The 22,768-nt window shown below is 43.5% G+C and overlaps 1 protein-coding gene across 5 annotated transcripts in view; it reads right to left on the bottom strand.

Annotated features, from left to right (window-relative positions):
• The window catches only part of rbm33a (RNA binding motif protein 33a), a 173,088-nt gene that overhangs the window by 123,707 nt on the left and 26,613 nt on the right, over window positions 1-22,768 (bottom strand). For all 5 annotated transcript variants that reach the window (XM_078232269.1, XM_078232286.1, XM_078232260.1 and 2 more), the window contains exons 3-4: window positions 14,527-14,575; window positions 13,306-13,376 (exon numbers count right to left, since the gene is read on the bottom strand). In XM_078232269.1, the coding sequence (XP_078088395.1) occupies window positions 13,306-13,376; window positions 14,527-14,575 (120 nt within the window). The remainder of the gene's footprint in view (window positions 1-13,305; window positions 13,377-14,526; window positions 14,576-22,768) is intronic.

The raw sequence follows: 22,768 nt of genomic DNA, 5'->3' as shown, positions 1-22,768 counted from the left end.
TCTCTAGTTTTAGACTCCCCTACCTTTGGGAAAAGATATTGACTATCTACGTTGTCTATGCCCCTCATTATTTGATAGACCTTTATAAGGTCAGCCCTCAGCCTCCTACGCTCCAGAGAAAAAAGTCCCAGTCTATTCAGCCTCTCCTTATAACTCAATCCATCAAGTCCCGGTAGCATCCTAGTAAATCTTTTCTGCACTCTTTCTAGTTTAGTAATATCCTTTCTATAATAGGGTGACCAGAATTGCACACAGTATTCCAAGTGTGACCGTACCAATGTCTTGTACAACTTCAACAAGACGTCCCAACTCCTGTATTCGATGTTCTGACCGATGAAACCAAGCATGTCGAATGCCTTCTTCACCACTCTGTCCACCTGTGACTCCACTTTCAAGGAGCTATGAACATGTACTCCTAAGATCTCTTTGTTCTCTAACTCTCCCCAACACCCTACCATTAACTGAGTAAGTCCTGCCCTGGTTCAATCTACCAAAATGCATCACCTCGCATTTGTCTAAATTAAACTCCATCTGCCATTCGTCAGCCCACTGGCCCAATTGATGAAGATCCCGTTGCAATTGGAGATAACCTTCCTCACTGTCCACCATGCCACCAATCTTGGTGTCATCTGCAAACTTACTAACCATGCCCCCTATATTCTCATCCAAATCATTAATATAAATGACAAATAACAGTGGGCCCAGCACTGATCCCTGAGGCACACCGCTGGTCACAGGCCTCCAGTTTGAAAAACAACTCTCTACAACCACCCTCTGGCTTCTGTCAAGAAGCCAATTTTGTATCCATTTAGATACCTCACCCTGGATCCCGTGAGATTTAACTTTATGCAACAACCGACCATGCGGTACCTTGACAAAGGCCTTGCTAAAGTCCATGTAGACAACATCAACTGCACTGCTCTCACCTACCTTCTTGCTTATCCCTTCAAAAAACTCAATCATATTTGAGAGACATGATTTTCCACTCAAAGCCGTGCTGACTGTCCCTGATCAGTCCTTGCATCTCTAAATGCCTGTAGATCCTGTCTCTCAAAATACCTTCCAACAATTTACCCACCACAGATGTGAGGCTAACTGGCCTGTAGTTCCCAGGCTTTTCCCTGCAGCCCTTTTTAAACAAAGGCACAACATCTGCCACTCTCCAATCTTCAAGTACCTCACCCGTGACTATCGATGATTCAAATATCTCGGCTAGGGGACCCGCAATTTCTTCCCTCGCCTCCCACAACGTCCTGGGATATACCACATCAGGTCCTGCAGATTCATCTACCTTGATGCACTTTAAGACTTCCAGCATCTCCTTCTCTGTAATATGTACTCTCCTCAAGACATCAATATTTAATTCCCCAAGTTCCCCAACATCCATGCTTTTCTCAACAGTAAATACTGATGAGAAATATTCAATTAGGATCTCACCCATCTCTTGTGGATCCGCACATAGATGACCCTGTTGATCCTTAAGAGGCCCTACTCTCTCCCCAGTTACTCTTTTGCCCTTTATGTACTTGTAGAAGCTCTTTGGATTCTCCTTTGCCTTATCTGCCAAAACAATTTTGTGTCCCCTTTTTGCCCTCCTGATTTCTCTCTTAACTCTACTCCTACACCCCCTATACTCTTCAAGAGATTCACTTAGAAACACAGAAAAAAACATAGAAAAACTACAGCACAAACAGTCCCTTCGGCCCACAAGTTGTGCCGAACACATCCCTACCTTCTAGACCTACCTATAACCCTCCATCCTATTAAGCTCCATGTACTCATCCAGGAGTCTCTTAAAAGACCCTATTGAGTTCGCCTCCACCACCACTGACAGCAGCCGATTCCACTCGCCCACCACCCTCTGTGAAAAACTTACCCCTAACATCTCCCCTGTACATACCCCCCAGCACCTTAAACCGGTGTCCTCTCGTAGCAGACATTTCCACCCTGGGAAAAAGCCTCTGAGAGTCCACCCGATCTATGCCTCTCAACATCTTATATACCTCTATTAGGTCTCCTCTCATCCTACGTCTCTCCAAGGAGAAAAGACCGAGCTCCCTCAGCCTATCCTCATAAGGCATGCCACTCAATCCAGGCAACATCCTTGTAAATCTCCTCTGCACCCTTTCAATCTTTTCCACATCCTTCCTATAGTGAGGCGACCAGAACTGAGCACAGTACTCCAAGTGGGGGTCTGACGAGGGTCTTGTATAGCTGCATCATTATCCCCGGACTCCTAAACTCAATCCCTCGATTGATAAAGGCCAGCACACCATACGCCTTCTTAACCACCTCCTCCACCTGCGGGGCCGATTTCAGCATCCTATGGACCTGGACCCCAAGGTCCTTCTGATCCTCTACCGTGCTAAGAGTCTTTCCCTTTATATTGTACTCCATCTCATTTGTCCTACCAAAATGGACCACGACGCATTTATCTGGGTTGAAGTCCATCTGCCACTTCTCCGCCCAGTCTTGCATCCTATCTACGTCCCTCTGTAACTTCTGACATCCCTCCAGACTATCCACAACCCCACCAACCTTCGTGTCGTCAGCAAACTTACCAACCCATCCCTCCACTTCCTCATCCAGGTCATTTATGAAAATGACAAACAGCAAGGGTCCCAGAACAGATCCCTGGGGCACACCACTGGTGACCGACCTCCATTTAGAAAAAGACCCATCTATACCCACTCTCTGCCTCCTTTGGGCAAGCCAGTTCTGGATCCACCGGGCAGCAGCCCCTTGGATCCCATGCCCTCTCACTTTTTCTAGAAGCCTTGCATGGGGGACCTTATCGAACGCCTTGCTAAAATCCATATAAACCACATCTACCGCCTTCCCTTCGTCAATGTGTTTAGTCACATTTTCAAAGAACTCCACCAGGCTCGTAAGGCACGATCTGCCCTTGACAAAGCTATGCTGAGTATTCTTGAGCATACTAAACCTCTCTAAATGCTCATATATCCTGTCCCTCAGGATCTTCTCCATCAGTTTACCAACCACTGAGGTTAGACTCACCGGTCGGTAATTACCTGGGCTATCCCTATTCCCCTTCTTGAAAATCTTCACTTGATCCCAGCTGCCTCTGCACGTCATGTGCCTCTTTCTTCTTCTTGACCAGGGCCTCAATATCCCGAGTCATCCAGGATCCTGACTTCTGCCAGTCTTGCCCTACACTCCAAGAGAAATGTGTTTACCCTGAACCCTGGTTAACACACTTTTGAAAGCAGGCCACTTACCAGACGTCCCTTTTCCTTCCCACAGACTCGCCCAATTAACTTGTGAAAGTTCCTGCCTGATAACCCAATTTAGAACATTAACTTTTGGGACAGACCTATCATTCTCCATAGCTATCTTAAAACGAATAGAATTATGGTCACTGGTCCCAAAGTGATCCCTCACTAACATTTCTGTCACCTGCCCTTCCTTATTTCCCAAGAGGAGGTCAAGTTTTGCCCCCTCTCTTGTCGGGCCATCCATGTACTGAATGAGATATTCCTCCTGAATACACTCAACAAATTTTTCGCCATCCAACCCTCTAATACCATGGCTGTCCCAGTCAATGTTGGGAAAATTAAGATCTCCGACTATTACCACCCTATTTTTCTTGGAGCTATCTGTAATCTCCTTACATATTTGCTCCTCAATTTCCCACTGACTATTTGGGGGCCTATAGTACAACCCTATCAAAGTGATTTTCCCCCTTCTTATTTCTCAGTTCTACCCATATAGACTCAGTGGCCGAACCCTCGGATATATCCCCTCTCAGTACGGCCACAATGCTTTCCCTAATCAAAAAGGCAACTCCCCTTCCTCTCTTACCTCCTGTTATATCTTTCCTATAGCATCTGTACCCTGGAACATTAAGCTGCCAGTCCTGTCCCTCCCCCAGCCATGTTTCAGTAATTTCTATAATATCCCAGGCCCACATACCGATCAATGCCCTCAGTTCATCTGCCTTGCCCGTCAGGCCTCTTGCATTGAAATAAATGCAGTTTAATCTGGACTTCCCTTGCTCTCTGTCTTGCTTCTGTCTGATCTGTCTGGTACTAGGATTACTGACACTGCCTTTACTAATTAATGCGCTCTCTTTAACTTCCGTGCTGTCCTCAAACTTCTCTTCTATCTCCCTACTGCTTTGGATCCCACCCCCCTGCCAAACTAGTTTAAACCCTCCCAAGTGGATCTAGCAAATCTCCCCGCCAGGATGTGAGTCCCCCTCCAGTTCAAATGTAACCCTCTTGAACAGATCAGCCCTTCCCCAGAAAAGATCCCAATGATCCAAAAATCTAAATCCCTGCCCCCTGCATCAGCTCTCAAGCCATAAGACCATAAGACCATAAGACATAGGAGCGGAAGTAAGGCCATTCGGCCCATCGAGTCCACTCCACCATTCAATCATGGTTGATTTCAACTCCATTTACCCGCTCTCTCCCCATAGCCCTTAATTCCTCGAGAAATCAAGAATTTATCAATTTCTGACACTGCCAGGCATTCATCGGCCTAATCCTCCTATTCATCACTCACCAGGAAGCTCAACCCACCTTTAACGTCCCGGTAACAGAACTCCGACTCATTGAGGTCAGGAAACTGATTTTTAGCCTCATGACAAATTAAGTTCGCTGCCCACCAAACTTCCCACTGCTGGCAGGACCAATCCACTCAATATTTCAATTCCAATTCTTTCAAAACTGAACCCAAAAAAAAAAGCAATTTCTTGATCAAAACTTAGAAATGACCTAGAGAGGGATTCAAAGTGAGCTTGATAAATAAGGACTACCAGAAAACACTGCATTTAACAACTGAAACGGAAAATGAATCCTATTGGGATTAACAGATTAAAATCCTCAGAGAGGGAGACATGAATTTAAACACAGATTCACCAAATTATATTTCTAATTCAACACTGAAGATATATCCACAGAGATGGGTGCCCTATTGTGAGAGAGAAAATGTGTGATCAATATTGGGGGGGGGGGGGGGGGAGCTAGGGAGATCAACGCTTTCCTTGTGAGGCTTGGTGGGAGGGGCAGGGTTTTTCCAGACCCGTGCCTGAATCACCACCTTCACGATTACAGCATCTGGGAAAGGCGTTGGATTACGTGAATGATATTTTAAGCCCCACCTCAGCTCCTCCACTTCTCCTCTGTCAGGGTAGCAGAAACAGAACTAAAATCAAGGCCATAGCATTAGCTGGTTACCAGCACCTGTTTTAACAGTTTCACAAAAGGTAGGGAGGTGTCAAAACAAACAATAAAACGAAGAATATATCTATTAGTCTTTTTTTTTAAGCTGCCACACAGAGATAGTTGAGCAGAAGGACATCAAGAATGCCTCACTACTAACATGGAATAAAGAATTTCACAACATCCCAAGGGGTGTCTTGATATAGCACAACGTGAAAAATTAAAGAGGCAGACCAACATTATACTGCAATCAAACATGCCAAATTCTCACCACGGATCTCACCCTACAGTACTGGGAGGATGATGAACCAAAACAAATGTTAGCTTTTCAGTAGCTTAGCCTTCTGTTCTCTTCAAATCGCTACAAATTAGGCAACCGTGATTTAGTAAAGTATTATTATAATCAATCTGAAGGCATGCCATTAATGCATGTCAGCATGATGGATTTGTAAAATATTACTGTTGAAGCTTTTAGGTAACAGTTCATCAAGCAAATTTTAAGGTACTTATGTTGTTGAAATCACAATTTCATTTTAAGGTAGGTGGTGCAGGTGTCCCCATCACTCCAGTGGCAGTAAATCTGCAGCAGGTACAAATTCTTTAGAACCTAATTAATTTGTAACCTAATTTAAAAACCATCTGGCCAGCAGAAAAGTTACATGGCTAATTTGTGTTGTTATTCTCACCTATCAGCAAAAAACTGCCTTGAAGATTAATTAAAAGGTTTCTTTATGTGCCCTGAAGCTGTGGACAGCATGAATTTTAGACATTTTCACATTACAATAATAAAACTAATACATATAAAAAGTACAGAATACCAAATCAGAGTTAACTGTTTTACCTCAAGAATGCGAGATCAAAGATATCCATGCAGAAATTTAATGGTATTTTATAGAATCCCGACATTGTAGAAGGTGGCCACTCGGTCCATCAAGCCTGCACTGGCAACATTCCCACCCAGGCCCTAACCCCTTAATCCCATATACTTTTAACCATGCTCGTCCCCCTGACACGAAGGCCAAGCAATCTAACCCACACATCTTTGGAATGTGGAAGAAAGCCAGAACATCTGGAAGAAACCCATGCAGACACAGGGAGAATGTGCAGACTCCACGCAGACAGTAACCCAAGGCTGGAATTGAATCCAGGTCCCAGATGATATGAAGCAACAGTGCTAATTACTGTGTCACCGTGCCACTCCATTTTGCTGTACATAAAGCACAGCTCACCAGAGTGTCATTATTGGTGGAATCTTCTGGCAAGATGAACTGTAGGAATTCTGTTCTCAAGACCTTAAAGGTGGATCAAGTGGAACAATGAGTGGAAGCGCTTTAGCTTGCATGCATTCTTGTTAAAGGGTCACCTAACCGGAATCAAGTTCCTCCACCAAATTATGTTCCCTGGCAGTGAGAAATTAGAATGTTCATTTTTATGACTAAGTAAGTGGCAAGGGTTGGGTGAGGGTTCTCAAGGGGATCAAGATGCTGATGTCCCGACCATCCAATTGCTGAGACTCCTACAAATCTCAGTCCTAGAAGGCTTTGGCACTACCGCAAGACCGCAAACATCAATCATTGCAGACACGCCAGCCAAGGTAAGTCTTTCCGGAAACAAAGACAGAAAATGCTGGAGAAATGCAGCAGGTCTAACAGCATCTGCTCAGAGACAATAGAGCCAACGTTGCGTCAGTAGGACTTGTAGGGGTAGGCCACTCAGCCCCTCAATCCTGCTCTGCCATTCAATAAAATCATGGCTGATCTGATTGTAAACTCAACCCCACATAGCTACTTACCCCCGATAACCTTTCACCCTCTTGTTAATCAAAGATCTATCTAGCTCTGCCCTAAAAATATTCACGGATTTTGCTTCCATTGCCTTTTAAGAGAGTTTGAGACTCACGACCCTCAGAAATAAGTTCTCTTTACCGTAAAAGTTTAAAGTTTTCATCCATTAGTCACAAGTAGACTTATATTAACACTGCAATGGAGTTATTGTAAAAATTCTCTAGCCGCCACACTCTGGCGCCTGTTTGAGTACATGGAGGGAGAATTTAGCATGGTCAACGCACCTAACCAGCACATCTTTCAGACTGTGGGAGGAAACTGGAGCACCCGGAGCAAACCCACGCAGACAAGGGTAAAACGTGCAGACTCTGCACAGTGACCCAAGCCGGGAATTGAACCCGGGTCCCTGGCGCTGTGAAGTAGCAGTGCTAACCACTGTGCCACCTTGTTGCCCACTATCTTAAATGGATGACCACTTATTTTTCAACAGTGAGCCCTCGTCCTAGATTCTCCGATAAGAGAAAACATCCTCTCCACATCCAGTCAATACCCCTCAGAATCGTAAAGGCTTTGATCAAGTCATCTGTTTATTCTTCCAAACTCGAGTGGATACAAACCAATCTTTCCTCAAGACAACCCGTCCATTCCTGGTATTAGTCCAGTAAACCATCACTGAGTCCAGGAACCTTTTAGGACTGAGGTGAGGAGAAATTTCTTCACCCAGAGAGCAGTGAATCGGTGGAATTCACCACCACAGGAAGTAGTTGAGGCCAAAATATTGTGAGATTTCAAGAAAAAATTAGATATAGCTCTTGGGGTTAAAGTGTTGAAGTGGAAACTTTCCTGTTTCTTGACTGTGGTAGAAAGACTCAACAAAATTTGTTTCGACTAAATAACAAGCCTTTATTTACGAAAAGACTGCAAGCAGTATATGGCTGAAACTTGAGGTCAGAGCAGTTGGTACAACTGCTGATTCTTCCACAAGTCCGCAATTACACAAAGAATCAGTTCAGTATTTATACATAATCATTATCAGTTTGCATGGCGAGAGCATATTCAGGAATTCGATTAGTAATAGAATCATAAGCAATGTCATTAATCATGTCATAACTTGCTGACCTCCTAGAACTCTTTGTCTCAACATTCATACCCTTATCTTGTCCTTTGATGGAACAGAAAAAGGTCGGTGACTCCTTCATCCCTGACCTTATCTTGTTTTATTTACTCATACAGCCTTAAGTTATGCGGAGTCAACCTTGCTTATATTGTTCCAAATAGCTGACCAATTTTCCCATCATGCTATTCCTTAGTTTGTACAACTTCACACTCCCTCCTTTTATCATATCATGACAACTAATTAAATAGGTATATCTATGACCCGATTAAAAATGCATTTACACAAGCAACCAAGTAATCCTATCCCCAGTAGTAGTAATAGTAACATGAAGGCCTTAAAGATGCAATCCTAACCAACCCGGTGGGTCATAATCATGAAAGTCACAGCCAATCTTTTGAATTTGAATATGGTCGGCCAGGTTGGTAATATTTTCAGAGGCATCTGGGATATAAGTACAGCATTCCTGACCTACAACGGCGCACGTTCCTCCCTGCGAGGCTAACAGATAATCCAAAGCCAGTCAATTTTGTAATGCCACGGTCCGGACAGCCACCAGCTCAGCCGAGACATCGGCCAGTGCCTGTCCAGTTGCCCTGGCATTTGCCGCCGTTATGTTTGCCAGTTGTTCCAGTGCTGAGGCCATAAGAATCAGTTCGTTGGCTGCCCTGCCCCTTCCATATAGTGGAAAGGCCATCATAAAAGAACTGTTCGGTTCCATTAATTTCCTTTTGGCTCGCATGGGGTGGTGCTGAAGGGAGGTTAGGTGGTGCATGTAGGGTACGACATATCCCAGATAACAGGATCCTATCCAATTGTTGGGAAGCCATGAGTATGCTTTAGTGCCACATATAAAATATGTTCCATTATTGGCCGTAAAATTATCAGCCAATGTCATCCAGGGTGTTGGTGAAGTACGTGCCCATTAGCTATTAGAGATTATATTCCATGCCCTGGACCAATCAAGAATAAACATACCCTTGGTGGATAGGTTTGCTACTGGTCCTTGCCACTCAGCTGTAAGGTTACATATACTTTGCCCCATCAGCTTTCCTTTCCCTGATTTACTAAAACATAGGGAACCTCGCACATCACTCGAGGGGACGGTAAGGGAGGGTGGAAGCAAGGCGTGATAATAAACAGACTGGTACCAAGCCGAAAACCTAGTCATTTCATAGCCAGCCGATTTCCAGTCTCTCATATTCCCCCCCCCACCACCCTGTTCGGTTTTGACGTAGAATCCATTCAACTGTCTCTGCTATCTGGAATGGGAGGGATTGGAGAGGTATTCCTTCCCTCGAATGCACAGGGATGTGGGTACAAACCCAACACTTGCTTACATTCAATTTTTCAGCATAGATATATGACACATATAAATAGGTATTGGCATGCAGTCCCCGGGTAGGTCGCTTTTTCACTACCAAGTGGCCATTAAGGCCAAATAGTCCAGAAAGTCCAAAAAATATAATGAAGATCTTCATCCTGTGTTCATATCTGGGTTGGAGACAATCTTCTTACAGTCTGACAGGTGAATCCAACTTGAACGTCCTTCAAGCTTGATGGAAGTCGGTGTGGTCAGTAGTACTTGAAAAGGTCCGCTCCAGCGTTGTCCTAGCTTCTTTCTATCCCAGTTCTTCACCAATACGTAGTCTCCGGGTTCGATCACTGGATATTTGAGACGAACTGCTACCATGTACGGTGCTACTGCACGGGATCAGTATGCACTGATTTATTCCTCACTTCCCCCGGAGTTAGGGGAGAGATGGAAAAAGGAATTAGGAGCTTCCGGGGCCACGTGGGCGGCATTTAGCGCCGCACACCAGACGGAGGAGGATCAGCGCACTTTAATATTTCCAGCGCTGAAACGGGCTCTCCGTAAGCCCGTAGACATCTCCAAACTCCTTGACTGTAGACCCGCTCCTAAGGAAGACGATACAGAATTTTTTGACCGCTTCTGTGGCATTTGCACACATTACTCCGGGGTTGATACTTTTAACGATGAGAGACAGTCCCCCCAATTTAATGCGCTACTAATGCAGGTATTGCCTGACCACATAGCATCCAGTATTAAAACTAACAACATGAACTGGTCTGACAGTTCTAAATCTCAAATGAAACGTGCTGTTTCCTAATACTGGAGCAATGGCTGCGACCGTGAGGCCGGTCATAAGGACACTACGCCTAGAATTAAGGCCGAGTTTGTCCAACAGCCCTCTCAAAGGAAACCTCCTAAATATTCGGCAGTTCAAGGGTCTGAGCCGGGTCCACATCACTATCGCCCAGATTGCGCTGACCCTACGGGATATGGTTGCCGCTCGCATGCTGATAGCCCCTGCGCCCTGCGCAGAGGATTTTGACTGCGCTCCTCCACCTCAGCCTGTAGCCAGAAATAATGTCACTTGTTTTAACTGCCAACGAACAGGACACTATGCTGGGGACTGTCCGGCTCCCCGCTGACACGGTAGATCTCATCCCAGTTGACAGATGCCCTTCACTGCCTCTTGCCCCAACTGACTGGCCCGCTCTACCTTTCTGGTCCTCTCAGGGGACCACTCTGACGAGCCCACGGCTACGATTTACATTGAAGGCGTAGCTATCCCCTTCCTGATTGACACTGGGGCGACTAATTCTACGTTAGACTTGACATTAATTCAGATGCATAAATTTCCCCTCTCTGGTAAGCATGTGGAACTTACTGGCTTCATGGGTGCGGGTGCTGTTTATCCACTTACGGAGCCACTCTCTGTCCAATTTGAGGGCCGAGGATGTTGCATCCCTTTCACGGTCACCTGGGCAGGATTTGCTGTGTCTCTTGCAGGTGGAAATTGTTTGCCTTGATAACAGCATAACAATATCAGTTATCCCGCACGCCCAGCTTCGAAATTTCCCACTTTTTACTACTCCACAGTGGTGGTCGGTTGATTTTGATCCCTCCCACTTTTCCCCTCCCTTAAATATACCTAATCCACATGTAACTCTTTGTTACGATCACACGGGATGCTCGACTGAGTTGGAGACTATTTACCGGGACGCCCTTGGAACTCCACTAACCATTACCTTTGTTGGCCTGGCTAAGGGGAAGGAAGGTTCTGCCTTTCTTGTTGACGTACCCCAGGTACTCTGGCATCAGTCGGGACTCGTGTCACCTCATGTGACTCTTACTGTCAATGAGGGCTACAGTGCCAAATCCTTGGGATTTTTGGTAGCCGCCCTGTGAGGAAAGGCTGATCCTTTCTTTACCGGGTGACAAACCTTCCCTGAAGGCACTTTAGAATATTTCCACAACCGTTTTGTTTAACTGGTATATTGGACCACCATCGAGCCGCCCAGTCTCCGATTTCGGAAGTCCCCGCGGATTTATGGGCAGCTTCCAAACATGTTGGTCTTACCGATGTACCTCCCATCGTTATTAAAGTCAAGTCTGGTACGTCCTTGCCCTCCATTTCACAGTACCCTTTACGCCCCGAAGCTGAAGGAGTCTCGATCATGATCCAATCTTTCCTTCAACAGGGTATTTTGGTGCCATGCCAATCGCCCTGTAACACCCCGATTCTTCCAGTTCCAAAGATAGGAAGACTGTCCGAATGGCGTTTGGTCCAAGACCTTTGCCATATCAATCAGATCCTGGAACCCTTACATCCTATTGTCCCGAACCTGGCTACAATCCTTAGTAATATCCCACCTGGAGCGACTGTTTTTACCCTTGTGGATTTACAGCATGCCTTTTTTGCGATACCCCTCGCCCCTGAATCACAGTATTTATTTGCCTTTACATTTAAGGGCAACCAGTACACCTGGACTAGGCTCCCTCAGGGCTTTATTCATTCTCCAACCTTGCTCGCAGCATCAAATGTTGAAGTGGAAACTTTCCTGTTTCTTGACGGTGATAGAAAGACTCAACAAAATTCGTTTCGACTAAATAACAAGCCTTTATTTACGAAAAGACTGCATGCAGTATATGGCTGAAATTTGAGGTCAGAGAGCAGTTGGTACAACTGCTGATTCTTCCACAAGCCCGCAATTACACAAAGAATCAGTTCAGTATTTATACATAATCATTATCAGTTTGCATGGCGAGAGCATATTCAGGAATTCGATTAGTAATAGAATCATAAGCAATGTCATTAATCATGTCATAACTTGCTGACCTCCTAGAACTCTTTGTCTCAACATTTATACCCTTATCTTGTCCTTTGATGGAACTGAAAAAGGTCGGTGACTCCTTCATCCCTGACCTTATCTTGTTTTATTTACTCATACAGCCTTAAGTTAAAAAGGCCAACATTCAGTTTGTCGTCTTCATTACTTTGTCTTTCTCAGATCCAACGCAGATGACCACACATTTCCTCACACCAAATCGCCGGCGCACCTAACAGCATCATCGATAAAACCCAGCAGATTTTCTGGCACTGGTGCAGAAAACTCAGAAATAGTTCTTCCCCGACCTTGCTTAACAAAATACGGCATGCTTACCTTTGGCATTGACACCAATTGCGCAAGACCCATACATTTTCAGTTGGTAACATTTGTACAACACAAAAGTGGCTCTTCTGCATGCACAGTGACTATCTAATAAGCCCCAATTGAACAAAATTATAACAGACAGAGAATTATTAACAGCAAGTGAATTTTACTGTATGTTTGACATTTAGCTGATAGTTGAAGATGGGCAAAACAAAGCCCCAAAAGAGAAAGGTTGGGATAATATTAATGGCAAACATTCATCATTGGTAAACGGTAGTGATGAAAAAATACAGAAACTGCAGCTTAAAATGGTGAAGCAATAATGATCTTTGGTGTCGCTGAAATGCTTATCAGCTCCTGATCATTTCTTTCTCCTTCGAGGTCAGTAAAGATGGCCACGATTAAAACGGACACTTCTACGTAAAAGTATTAACCTCTATGCCATTTAGTTGCCAGGACGTTTTCCATAAGTTATTGGTTTAAAACCCCTTTCAGTCGGATGTACTAAGTATCCAGCATTTGAATGGATGGCTGAACCTAGAGGGGAAAGGCACAGACGAACAGACTCTGTTGCTCAACAGAATTTAATTTACTTAAAATTTTAACAAATTGCATTTCCAATGTACAATGATGTGCAGTCTGAATCATAGTTATGATCTTTTATCTAATGTTCTGGATCACAAATAATCATTTTATTTCCAAGTGTACATTTTTGAAATTCCACACAGCACAAAATACAGGACCAAATCTACTGTACCTTTCACTTGCTTCTTCATCACTTTGCAAAAGGTTATCATCAAGCTCTTCATCAGATTGGTCAGACTGATTCTAATGTGGGAAAATTTTTACAAAGCATTAAATGCAGTTAAATGAGAAAGCAAGAACATCTTAACCGAAAACTTTTCTAAATTACCTCATCAAAAATTCATTATCCAAAAAGTGTTTATTTGCAATTGCACAATTTTAAGTTTTAACCTGCTAGATTGCAGCCATTTTAAAACTGTTTCTGAGCAACAGATTCATGTTTTTACACATTAAATTGCAACTTAGAAGACGGGTACAAAAGACACCTCAAGTATAAACTGAAGATTAGCATTTGGTGTATTTTTGTATTGCACAGAATAGCACTGATTCTTGCTGCATTCTCAAGTATCTGCCTCATACTCCTGGACTTCAATTTAAAATCTACGTGCTTTGTTTTGCTTTTATTTTCTGATTAACAGGCAAAAGAAGGCATTCTGTTGGTCATTGATACAATTACAGATGCAACCGGACAACAATTTTAGAACTGCAATACCAATACCAAAATCAAGATAAAATTAGCAATTCTACCAGTCTGCTAGTAAACTAGCAATCTGACTGTATATTGCAGCAGAACATTTGTCACGAAGCTGGACTTTCTCCCTCAAATTGCAAATCTCAAGCCAGTGTAAGCATCGCCTTTAATTCAAAATGCATTCCATTCCCAAAAAGTCCTCAAAACACTATTGTGCCAAACACTTCATACTTCTTTCAAAACCAGGACATAAAATTGCACGTGCAGACAGAGTAAATCACCTCTTCAAATCTGCAGCAAATTCAAGAGCAATTTGTTCTCTGTTCAGTTGGATCAGTGCAATTACTCATTTAGATGATGCAGCCAGCAACTAGCTGATGAACGAAGGATATCTTATTACTCTATTAAGATGCAAAGTGTAGCATAATTTGTAGCAGAAACAGTTTACTTAATACATTTAACTCGTGCATTATGTACCGCTCATTTTAAAGTCAAATTTTACTAATTTATGTTATGCTTCATTCTGTGTATTTAAAATACAGTAAGTTCTGTACATCAATCCAATTTTAAAATAGGACAAACACTAAATCTTTTGCTACTTCCATGACCCATTACGCAAAGAAAAGGTTACAAGATGGAAAGAAATACGGACTCGAATAGGCCATCTCAAAAGAATACCAGAAAATTTTATTTTCATCTTACCTTTTTGCTCAATCCCCAGTCATCACTAAGCAAGTCATCTTCAAGATCACTGTAAGAAAGACAAAATTAATTAATGTCTAACCATTTAAACTTGCCGACCAGTGCTTTAAGTGACTGCAAATTTACCATTTTGTTATCTAGTTTGAAATGGTGGAATTATTAATATGTTAGCAGGGTGCCATTAAATGGCTAATATTCTGATTGAATGATTATTGCTTTTTTAAAAAATCAATTCTGGTGCATTAAATTGCATTTTCATGCAATTTGTCACGGCCAGCCTATTTGTACAATAATAGCTAAAAGTCACAAAAATACAAATTATGTACCATTATGAAAAGTGACTCTCCTTTACATTTGTTCATGGGATGTGGACATTGCTGGCCAGGCCAGCATTTATTGCCCATCCCTAATTTCCATTGCAAAGGTGGTGGTGAACTGCCTTCTTGAACTGCTGCAGTCCATGTGGTATCGATGAACCTATGGTGCTATTACGGAGGGAATCCCATGATCTTGACCCAGTAACAGTGAATGAATGGCAACATATTTCCAAGTTGAAATGGTGAGTGGCTTGGAAGGGGACTTGTAAGTGGTGGTGGTCCCAGGCATCTGCTGCCCCTGTTCTTCTAGACAGTGTAAGAAGTTTAACAACACCAGGTTAAAGTCCAACAGGTTTATTTGGTAGCAAAAGCCACACAAGCTTTCGAAGCTTCGAAAGCTTGTGTGGCTTTTGCTACCAAATAAACCTGTTGGACTTTAACCTGGTGTTGTTAAACTTCTTACTGTGTTTACCCCAGTCCAACGCCGGCATCTCCACTTCTAGACAGTAGCAGCCATGCGTTTGGAAGGTCATGCCTGAGGAGTCTTACTGAGTTCCGGCAGTGCATCTTGCAGATGCTACACATGACTGCCACTGTGCGTCTGTGGTGGAGGATAAGTGTTTGTGGATGGGGTGCCAATCAAGCAGGAGACCTTGTCCTAGATGGTGCCAAGTTTCTTGAGTGTTGGAGCTGCACTCACCCAAGCAAATGGAGAGTACTCCATCACAATCCTGACTTGTGCCTCCGAGATGGCGGATAGGCTTTGGGGAGTCAGTAAGCGAGTTACTCGCCACAGGATTCCAGACCTCTTGATCCGCTCTTGTAGCCACAATATTTATATGGTCAGTCCAGTCTCTGATCAATGGTAACCCCATGACAGTGGGGCATTCAGCCATGGTGATGCCGTTGAATTTCAAGAACGATGGTTAAAGATTCTTTCTTGTTGGAGCAGGTCATTGCCTGGCACTTGTGGGGCTTGAATATTACTTGCAACTGGTTAGCCCAAGCTTGGATATTGTCCAGGTTTTGTTGCATTGGAAATGACTCCAACCAGCATAGAGTATTCCCCTAAGATTCCCATTGACTCCAGTTTTGCTTGCAGTCCTTGATGTCACACTCATGCAATGCTGCCTGGTTTAAGTGACAGGAAACAGAATAGCAGTGAATGCTTGTTTTTTCAGACTGGAGCTCTCTAGAGATCGGTATGAAGACCATGGTTCTTCTCAATGTATACTAATGAACATAGATTGGGTGTACACAGCACAACTCAACATCAGCAGATGAAAAACACTGAAGTACTGTGAACTATGAGGATAGTGATAAGACTTCAAGACGACAGGCAGGAATGGACAGACGAGTAACATGAACAAATTTAATGCAGGGAAGTGTGAAATGATATATTTTGGCAGGGAGAACAAAGGGAGACAATACAAAATAAAGGGTACAATTCTAAAGGTGCAAGAACAAAGGGACCTGGGGGTATAGGTATAGTGACTGCCCTTGACACCAAACTCTCCACTGACTGGAGTCAGACCTAGCACAAAGGAAGATGGTTGTGTTTCTTGGTAGTCAATCATTTCAGCTCCAGAACATTACTGCAGGAGTTCCTCAGGGCAGCGTCCTAGGCCTAACCACCATCAGCTGCTTCATGAATGACCTTCCATTCATCATAAGGTCAGAAATCGGGACGTTCGCAATTGCACAATGTTCAGCACCATTCACGATTCATATACAGCAAAACCTGGATAACATCCAGGGTTGGACAGACTGGTACAAAAACTAAAATGACATGGGGATTCAGGGTGGGCTGGCTAGATGGATAAAGAACTGGCTTGGTCATAGAAGACAGTAGCAGTGGAAGGATGTTTTTCAGAATGGAGACCTGTAGCTAGTGAGTGTTCCACGGGGATCAGTGCTGGGACTTCTGTTGTTTGTTGTATTTATAAATGATTTGGAGCAAAATGTGGGTGGTCTGATTAATAGGTTTGCCGATGATACAGAGATTGGTGGAGTTGCTGATAATGCCGGGGATTGTCAGAGGATACAACAGGATATAGATAGGTTGGAGGCTTGGGCTCAAAAATAGCAGATGGAGTTTACTCTGGGCAAACGCAAGGTGATGCATTTTGGAGGATTAAATTTAGGTGTGAATTATACTGTAAATTGCAGAACCTTTAGGAACACTAACATACAGAGGGGATCTGGGTGTGCAGGCTCACAGTTCCCTAAAAGTGGCAACAGAGGTGGCCAAGGTGATTAAGAAGGCATATGGCATGCTTGCCTTCATCAGCCAGTACAAGAGTTGGAAATCATGTTGCAGCTATATAAAACCTTGGTTAGGCCACATTTGGAGTATGGTGTACAGTTTTAGTCACCACATTACCAGAAGGATGTGGAAGCTTTGGAGAGAGCGCAAAGAAGGTTCACCAGGTTGTTGCCTGATCTCAAGGGAGTTGATTATAGGAGAGGTTGAATAAACTAGGATTGTTTTCACTGGAAAGACTGAGGCTGAAGGGAGACCTGATAGAGGTCCACAAAATTATGAGGGGCAGAGACAGGGTGGATAGTCAGAGGCTTTTTCCCAGGGTGGAAGTGTCAATTACACGGGGGCACAGGTTCAAGATGAGGGGGGAAAGCTTTTCATACAGTGGTGAGTGCCTGGAATGCATTGCCAGAGGTGTTGGAAGCAGCACATTAGTCACAATTAAGAGGCATCTGGATGGGTACATGAATAGGGAAGGAATAGAGGGATACAGACCGAGTTTGGTCAGAAGGTTTTTTTTCGCTTAGATAGGGCATCATGATTGGCTTGGAGGGCTGAAAGGCCTGTTTCTGTGCTGTACTTAAAGTAGGAAGTCTCACAACACCAGGTTAAAGTCCAACAGGTTTATTTGGTCGCAAAAGCCACTAGCTTTCGGAGCGCTTGCTGCTCCTTCATAAGGTAAGTGGGAGTTCTGTTCACAAACAGGGCATTTAAAGACACAAACTCAATTTACAAAATAATGGTTGGAATGCGAGTCTTTACAGGTAATCAAGTCTTAACGGTACAGACAATGTGAGTGGAGAGAGGGTTAAGCACAAGTTAAAGAGATGTGTATTGTCTCCAGACAGGACAGTCAGTGAGATTTTGCAAGCCCAGGCAAGTCATGGGGGTTACAGATAGTGTGACATGAACCCAAGATCCCAGTTGAGGCCATCCTCATGTGTGCGGAACTTGGCTATCAGTCTCTGCTCAGCAACTCTCACAATCTGTCACTAAGTTTTTTATGTTTGATACGTAACTAAATAGACAGAAAAGACACCCAACACATGAGAATGGTTTATGGACTGGGCAAACAGACTTGGGAAGCAAGGGGATGCTGATCTCCATGGCTGATGGTGGCATCTCCTCAATGGTTTACTGTTCCTGAATTGGATGAAGTTCAGAAGTGGTGGTTTCTGTTTTCTTCCATCTTCTTCAGCTAGCCAAAGTATCAGGCCAGTGGCCTGCATGGATCACTTCAAAAAGCTCTCCTCTCTCTTCCCTCCCCTCCCCCTTTACGACTGGGAAAGTAAGTTCCTTTTCAGCCAAGGAAGTTGTAACGGGAACTTTCTTCATTAAAAATGAGAGCTATTTCCATAATATTCAATAAATTTGTCAACACCTTATCAAGTTATTATATGGTGACTTCTTAAGTTTTTTGTTCTTATACCATCTTCTGGATTTTACACTAGGCAACTATTATTCTCTACCCCCAAGATAACATATATACTCACTGACACAATCCTGGTGATGTCCAATACAATGTCTTGCACCTTGGCATTTCATATTAAGTTTGTGTCTTTTATGTAAAGGCATGAATATAGGAGTAGAAATGTGCAGAATTTTTTCGCACAAGTCGTTCAGTTCAGAGAGCCAATTACAATTCCTCAGTGGCATAGTGGATAAAGGTGCTGGCTCGAGTAAGTTCCAGTCAATCGTGTGTTACCTCATGTCAACCAGAGCCCCAGTTGCTATAATTAGCCTCTGGCCCTCTGAGCTAGTGATGAAAATTACCATAAAATGTTCCTGCTCCCAATTACTAGTCATTAATTCTTGCTAGAAAATGGTTATGTGCAGGTATTAGGCTGAGTATAAAATTAGATTCATTTGTGCTATCTTCCATGGTTAAATATTGCACTGACATTCATTTTAGATGGAAGCAAACAAAATGGCCTTTAGATGAGGGACCAGAGGCTTATAAGCACAAATGGAACTGCTCCTCAGAAAGCGTCGACACCTCAGAAGTGATGGAGAGAAACCTAGAGAATACGGAAGGAGAGAGAAAAAACATTTCCCTCATCCCTCGTTATTATTTGTATCCTGTGTGTTATTGTGCGACAGTTTGATTGAAGTCCCTTCTAGAATTTATTTTAATATGAACCTATATTTATTTGATTCAGGATTTGAGATAATCACCCAAACTGAGGTAACATCAAAACTAGCAACTTACTTTTAGAAGCCTTTCATCCAAGTTGGAGATCAATTACTCACAATATGTATTATTCCAAATAATTATTCCCTCCTGCTCTATTATTGGAAATATTTCCCAAAACAATACTTTCTACTCTGCATGCACCACCAACTCAAGTACCCAATTGTGCCGTTATTACTGTGAGGTTATCCCCTTCGGTAGCGAAAATAGAAAGGCATATTATTTGAAAGGGGTAAATGGAGAGAGGTGGATATTCAGAGAGACCTTGGTGCCCTCGTGCATCAGTTGCTGAAAACACACAGGTACAGCAGGCAGTTAAGACGACAAATAGTATGTTGGTGTTCATAGCGGGTGAATTCTATTGGAATAGGGGTGTTTTACTGCAACTGTATAGGGCATTGGTGAGGCCACACCTAGAGTATTGTGTGCAGTTTTGAATGTCCTTATCTGAGGATATATATTCTTGCTAAAGAAGAATTGCAGCAAAGGCTTATTTGGCTGATTCCTGGGATGGCAGGAATGTCATATGAGGAGAGACAAGTTGGTTTGGATTATATTCGTTAGAGTTCAGAAGAGTGAGCAGGGATCTCATAAAACTTACAAAAGTCTAACAGAATTAGATAGGGTGGATTCAGAAAGAATGTTTCCGATGGTGGGGGAGTCCAGAACTAGGGCTCATAGTTTGAGGATTAGGAGCAAACCATTTAGGACTGAGGTGAGGAGAAATTTCTTCACCCAGAGAGTGGTAAATCTGTGGAATTCACTATCACAGAAAGCAGCTGATGCCAAAATGACATGTGATTTCAAGAAAGAATTAGATATAGCTCTTGGGTCCAAAGGGATCATGGGATAGGGGCGGTGGTGAAGGCAGGATCAGGGTAATTTAATGATCAGTCATCAGTCATGATCACAATGAATGGTGGAGAGGCTTGAAGGCCCGAATGGCCTTCTCCTGCTTGTATTTTCTTTGTTTTGATTTTGATTTATTATTGTCACAGGTTTTAACATCGTGAAAAGTATGGTTGCTTGCGTGCTATACAGACAAAACATACCGTTCATAGAGAAGGAAATGAGTGCAGAATGTAGTGTTACAGTCATAGAACATAGAACATTACAGCGCAGTACAGGCCCTTCGGTCCTCGATGTTGCGCCGACCAGTGGTACCAATCTAAAGCCCCTCTAATCTACACTATTCCAATACCATCCATATGTTTATCCAATAACCACTTGAACGCTCTCAACGTTGACGAGTCCACCATTGCTGCAGGCAGGGCATTCCACACCCTTACTACTCTCTGAGTAAAGAACCTACCTCTAACATCTGTCCTATATCTCTCACCCCTCAATTTAAAGCTATGTCCCCTCGTGCTAGCCAACACCATCCAAGGAAAAAGGCTCTCACTATCCACCCTATCTAATCCTCCGATCATCTTGTATGCCTCTATTAAGTCACCTCTTAACCTTCTTCTCTCTAACGAAAACAACCTCAAGCCCCTCAGCCTTTCCTCATACGATTTTCCCACCATACCAGGCAACATCCTGGTAAATCTCCTCTGCACCCTTTCCAACACTTCCACATCTTTCCTATAATACGGCGACCAGAACTGTACGCAATACTCCAAATGCGGCTGCACCAGAGTTTTGTACAGTTGCAGCATGACCTCCTGGCTCCGAAACTCAATCCCTCTACCAATAAAAGCTAACACACCGTACGCCTTCTTAACAACCCTATCAACCTGGGTGCCAACTTTTAGGGATCTATGCACGTGGACACCCAGATCCCTCTGTTCATCCACACTACCAAGTATCTTACCATTAGCCCAGTACTCTATATTCCTGTTACTCCTTCCAAAGTGAATCAACTTACACTTTTCCGTCATAGCTAGGGTGTGGAGAAAGATCAACTTAGTGCAACGTAAATCCATTCAAAAGTTTGACAGCAGCAGGGAAGAAGCCGTTCTTGAGTGGGTTGGTACTTAACCTCAGACTTTTGTACCTTTTTCCCGAAGGAAGAAGGTGGAAGAGAGAATGTCCAGGGTGCGTGGGATCCTTAATTATGCTGGCTGCTTTGCCGAGGCATTGGGAAGTGTAGACAAAGTCAATGGATGGGAGGCTGGTTTGTGTGATGGATTGGGCTACATTCACGACCTTTTGTAGTTCCTTGTGGTCTTGGGCAGAGCAGGAGCCATACCAAGCTTTGATACAACCAGAAAGAATGCTTTCTATGGTGCATCCATAAAAGTTGGTGACAGTCGTAGCTGACATGCCAAATTTCCTTACTCTTCTGAGAAAGTAGAGGCATTGGTGGGCTTTCTTAACTATAGTGTCGGCAGGGGAGAGGGGACCAGGACAGGTTGTTGGTGATCTGGACATCTAAAAATTTGAAGCTCTCGACACTTTCTACTTCGTCCCCATTGATGTAGACAGGGGCATGTTCTCCTTTACACTTCCTGAAGTCGATGGCAATCTACTTCGTTTTGTTGACATTGAGGGAGAGATTATTGTTGCCACATCAGTTCACCAGATTCTTTATCGCATTCCTGTACTCTATCTCGTCATTGTTTGAGATCCGACCCACTACGGTGGTGCCGTCAGCAAACTTGAAAGTCGAATTGGGAGGGAATTTGGCCGCACAGTCATAGGTGTACAAGGAGTATCGTAGGGGGCTGAGAACACAGCCTTGTGGGCACCGGTGTTGAGAATGTATGTATGTTTTACAAGAGGAGAAACTTTCTCCTGGTGGGGAGAGAAAAAGTGTTCAAGTTGTAATGAAATGCATTGAAGAACAGGCTTGTAACAATTATCAATTTTCACTCATTTCTACCTAAAGTTTTTATTCAGCAATGGATACAGAATGCATGATACCACTGAAAAGAACAAACATTTATCTTACTACTTTGCAGCCAGTAAAGTATCTAAAAGAAATGTAGTCGTCAAATATACAGCACAGTTCCACAAACATGAGCAATAAATGGCCACTGTTTCAGCGACAGTGGGCAAGAGAGGTCATGAGAATTTCCTTGGCCTTGTGCAAATAACACTATGGGATCTTTCTTGTCCAGTCAGGGTGAGCGTGTCTTGATGCAAGATCTCATCCATAAGCTGGAGTGTCAGTTTAGATTATATTCTCCAGTGTTGAGCATGAACCCGTGACCTTCTGATTCAGAAGAGGGCTTCCATTGAACCAAGACTGACACCCAACATTTAACCCTACGTTGGTCCCCAGTAACTCATCCTTCCATAGTGTTATCTTCTTCTGAAAGCATCAATTCATGTCAGCATACAGATACTCGAGTGCTAGGCACCCTCATACATACCTGAAGTGTGACCGTCACCAAGTTATTCAACTGTGAGGATATCACAGTATGGCATAGTCCAGTCCAATCCTCACCATGATTTACAGTAGGTGAAATGATTGATTGCAATCAGCAGCAAGAACCCTGGTAGACTTTTCCTTCCATTTTCTTCACT

Source organism: Mustelus asterias, chromosome 2 (assembly GCF_964213995.1).
Source record: "Mustelus asterias chromosome 2, sMusAst1.hap1.1, whole genome shotgun sequence".
In the NCBI taxonomy this organism is placed as follows: domain Eukaryota; kingdom Metazoa; phylum Chordata; class Chondrichthyes; order Carcharhiniformes; family Triakidae; genus Mustelus; species Mustelus asterias.
This window is presented reverse-complemented; position numbering and strand designations above follow the sequence as displayed.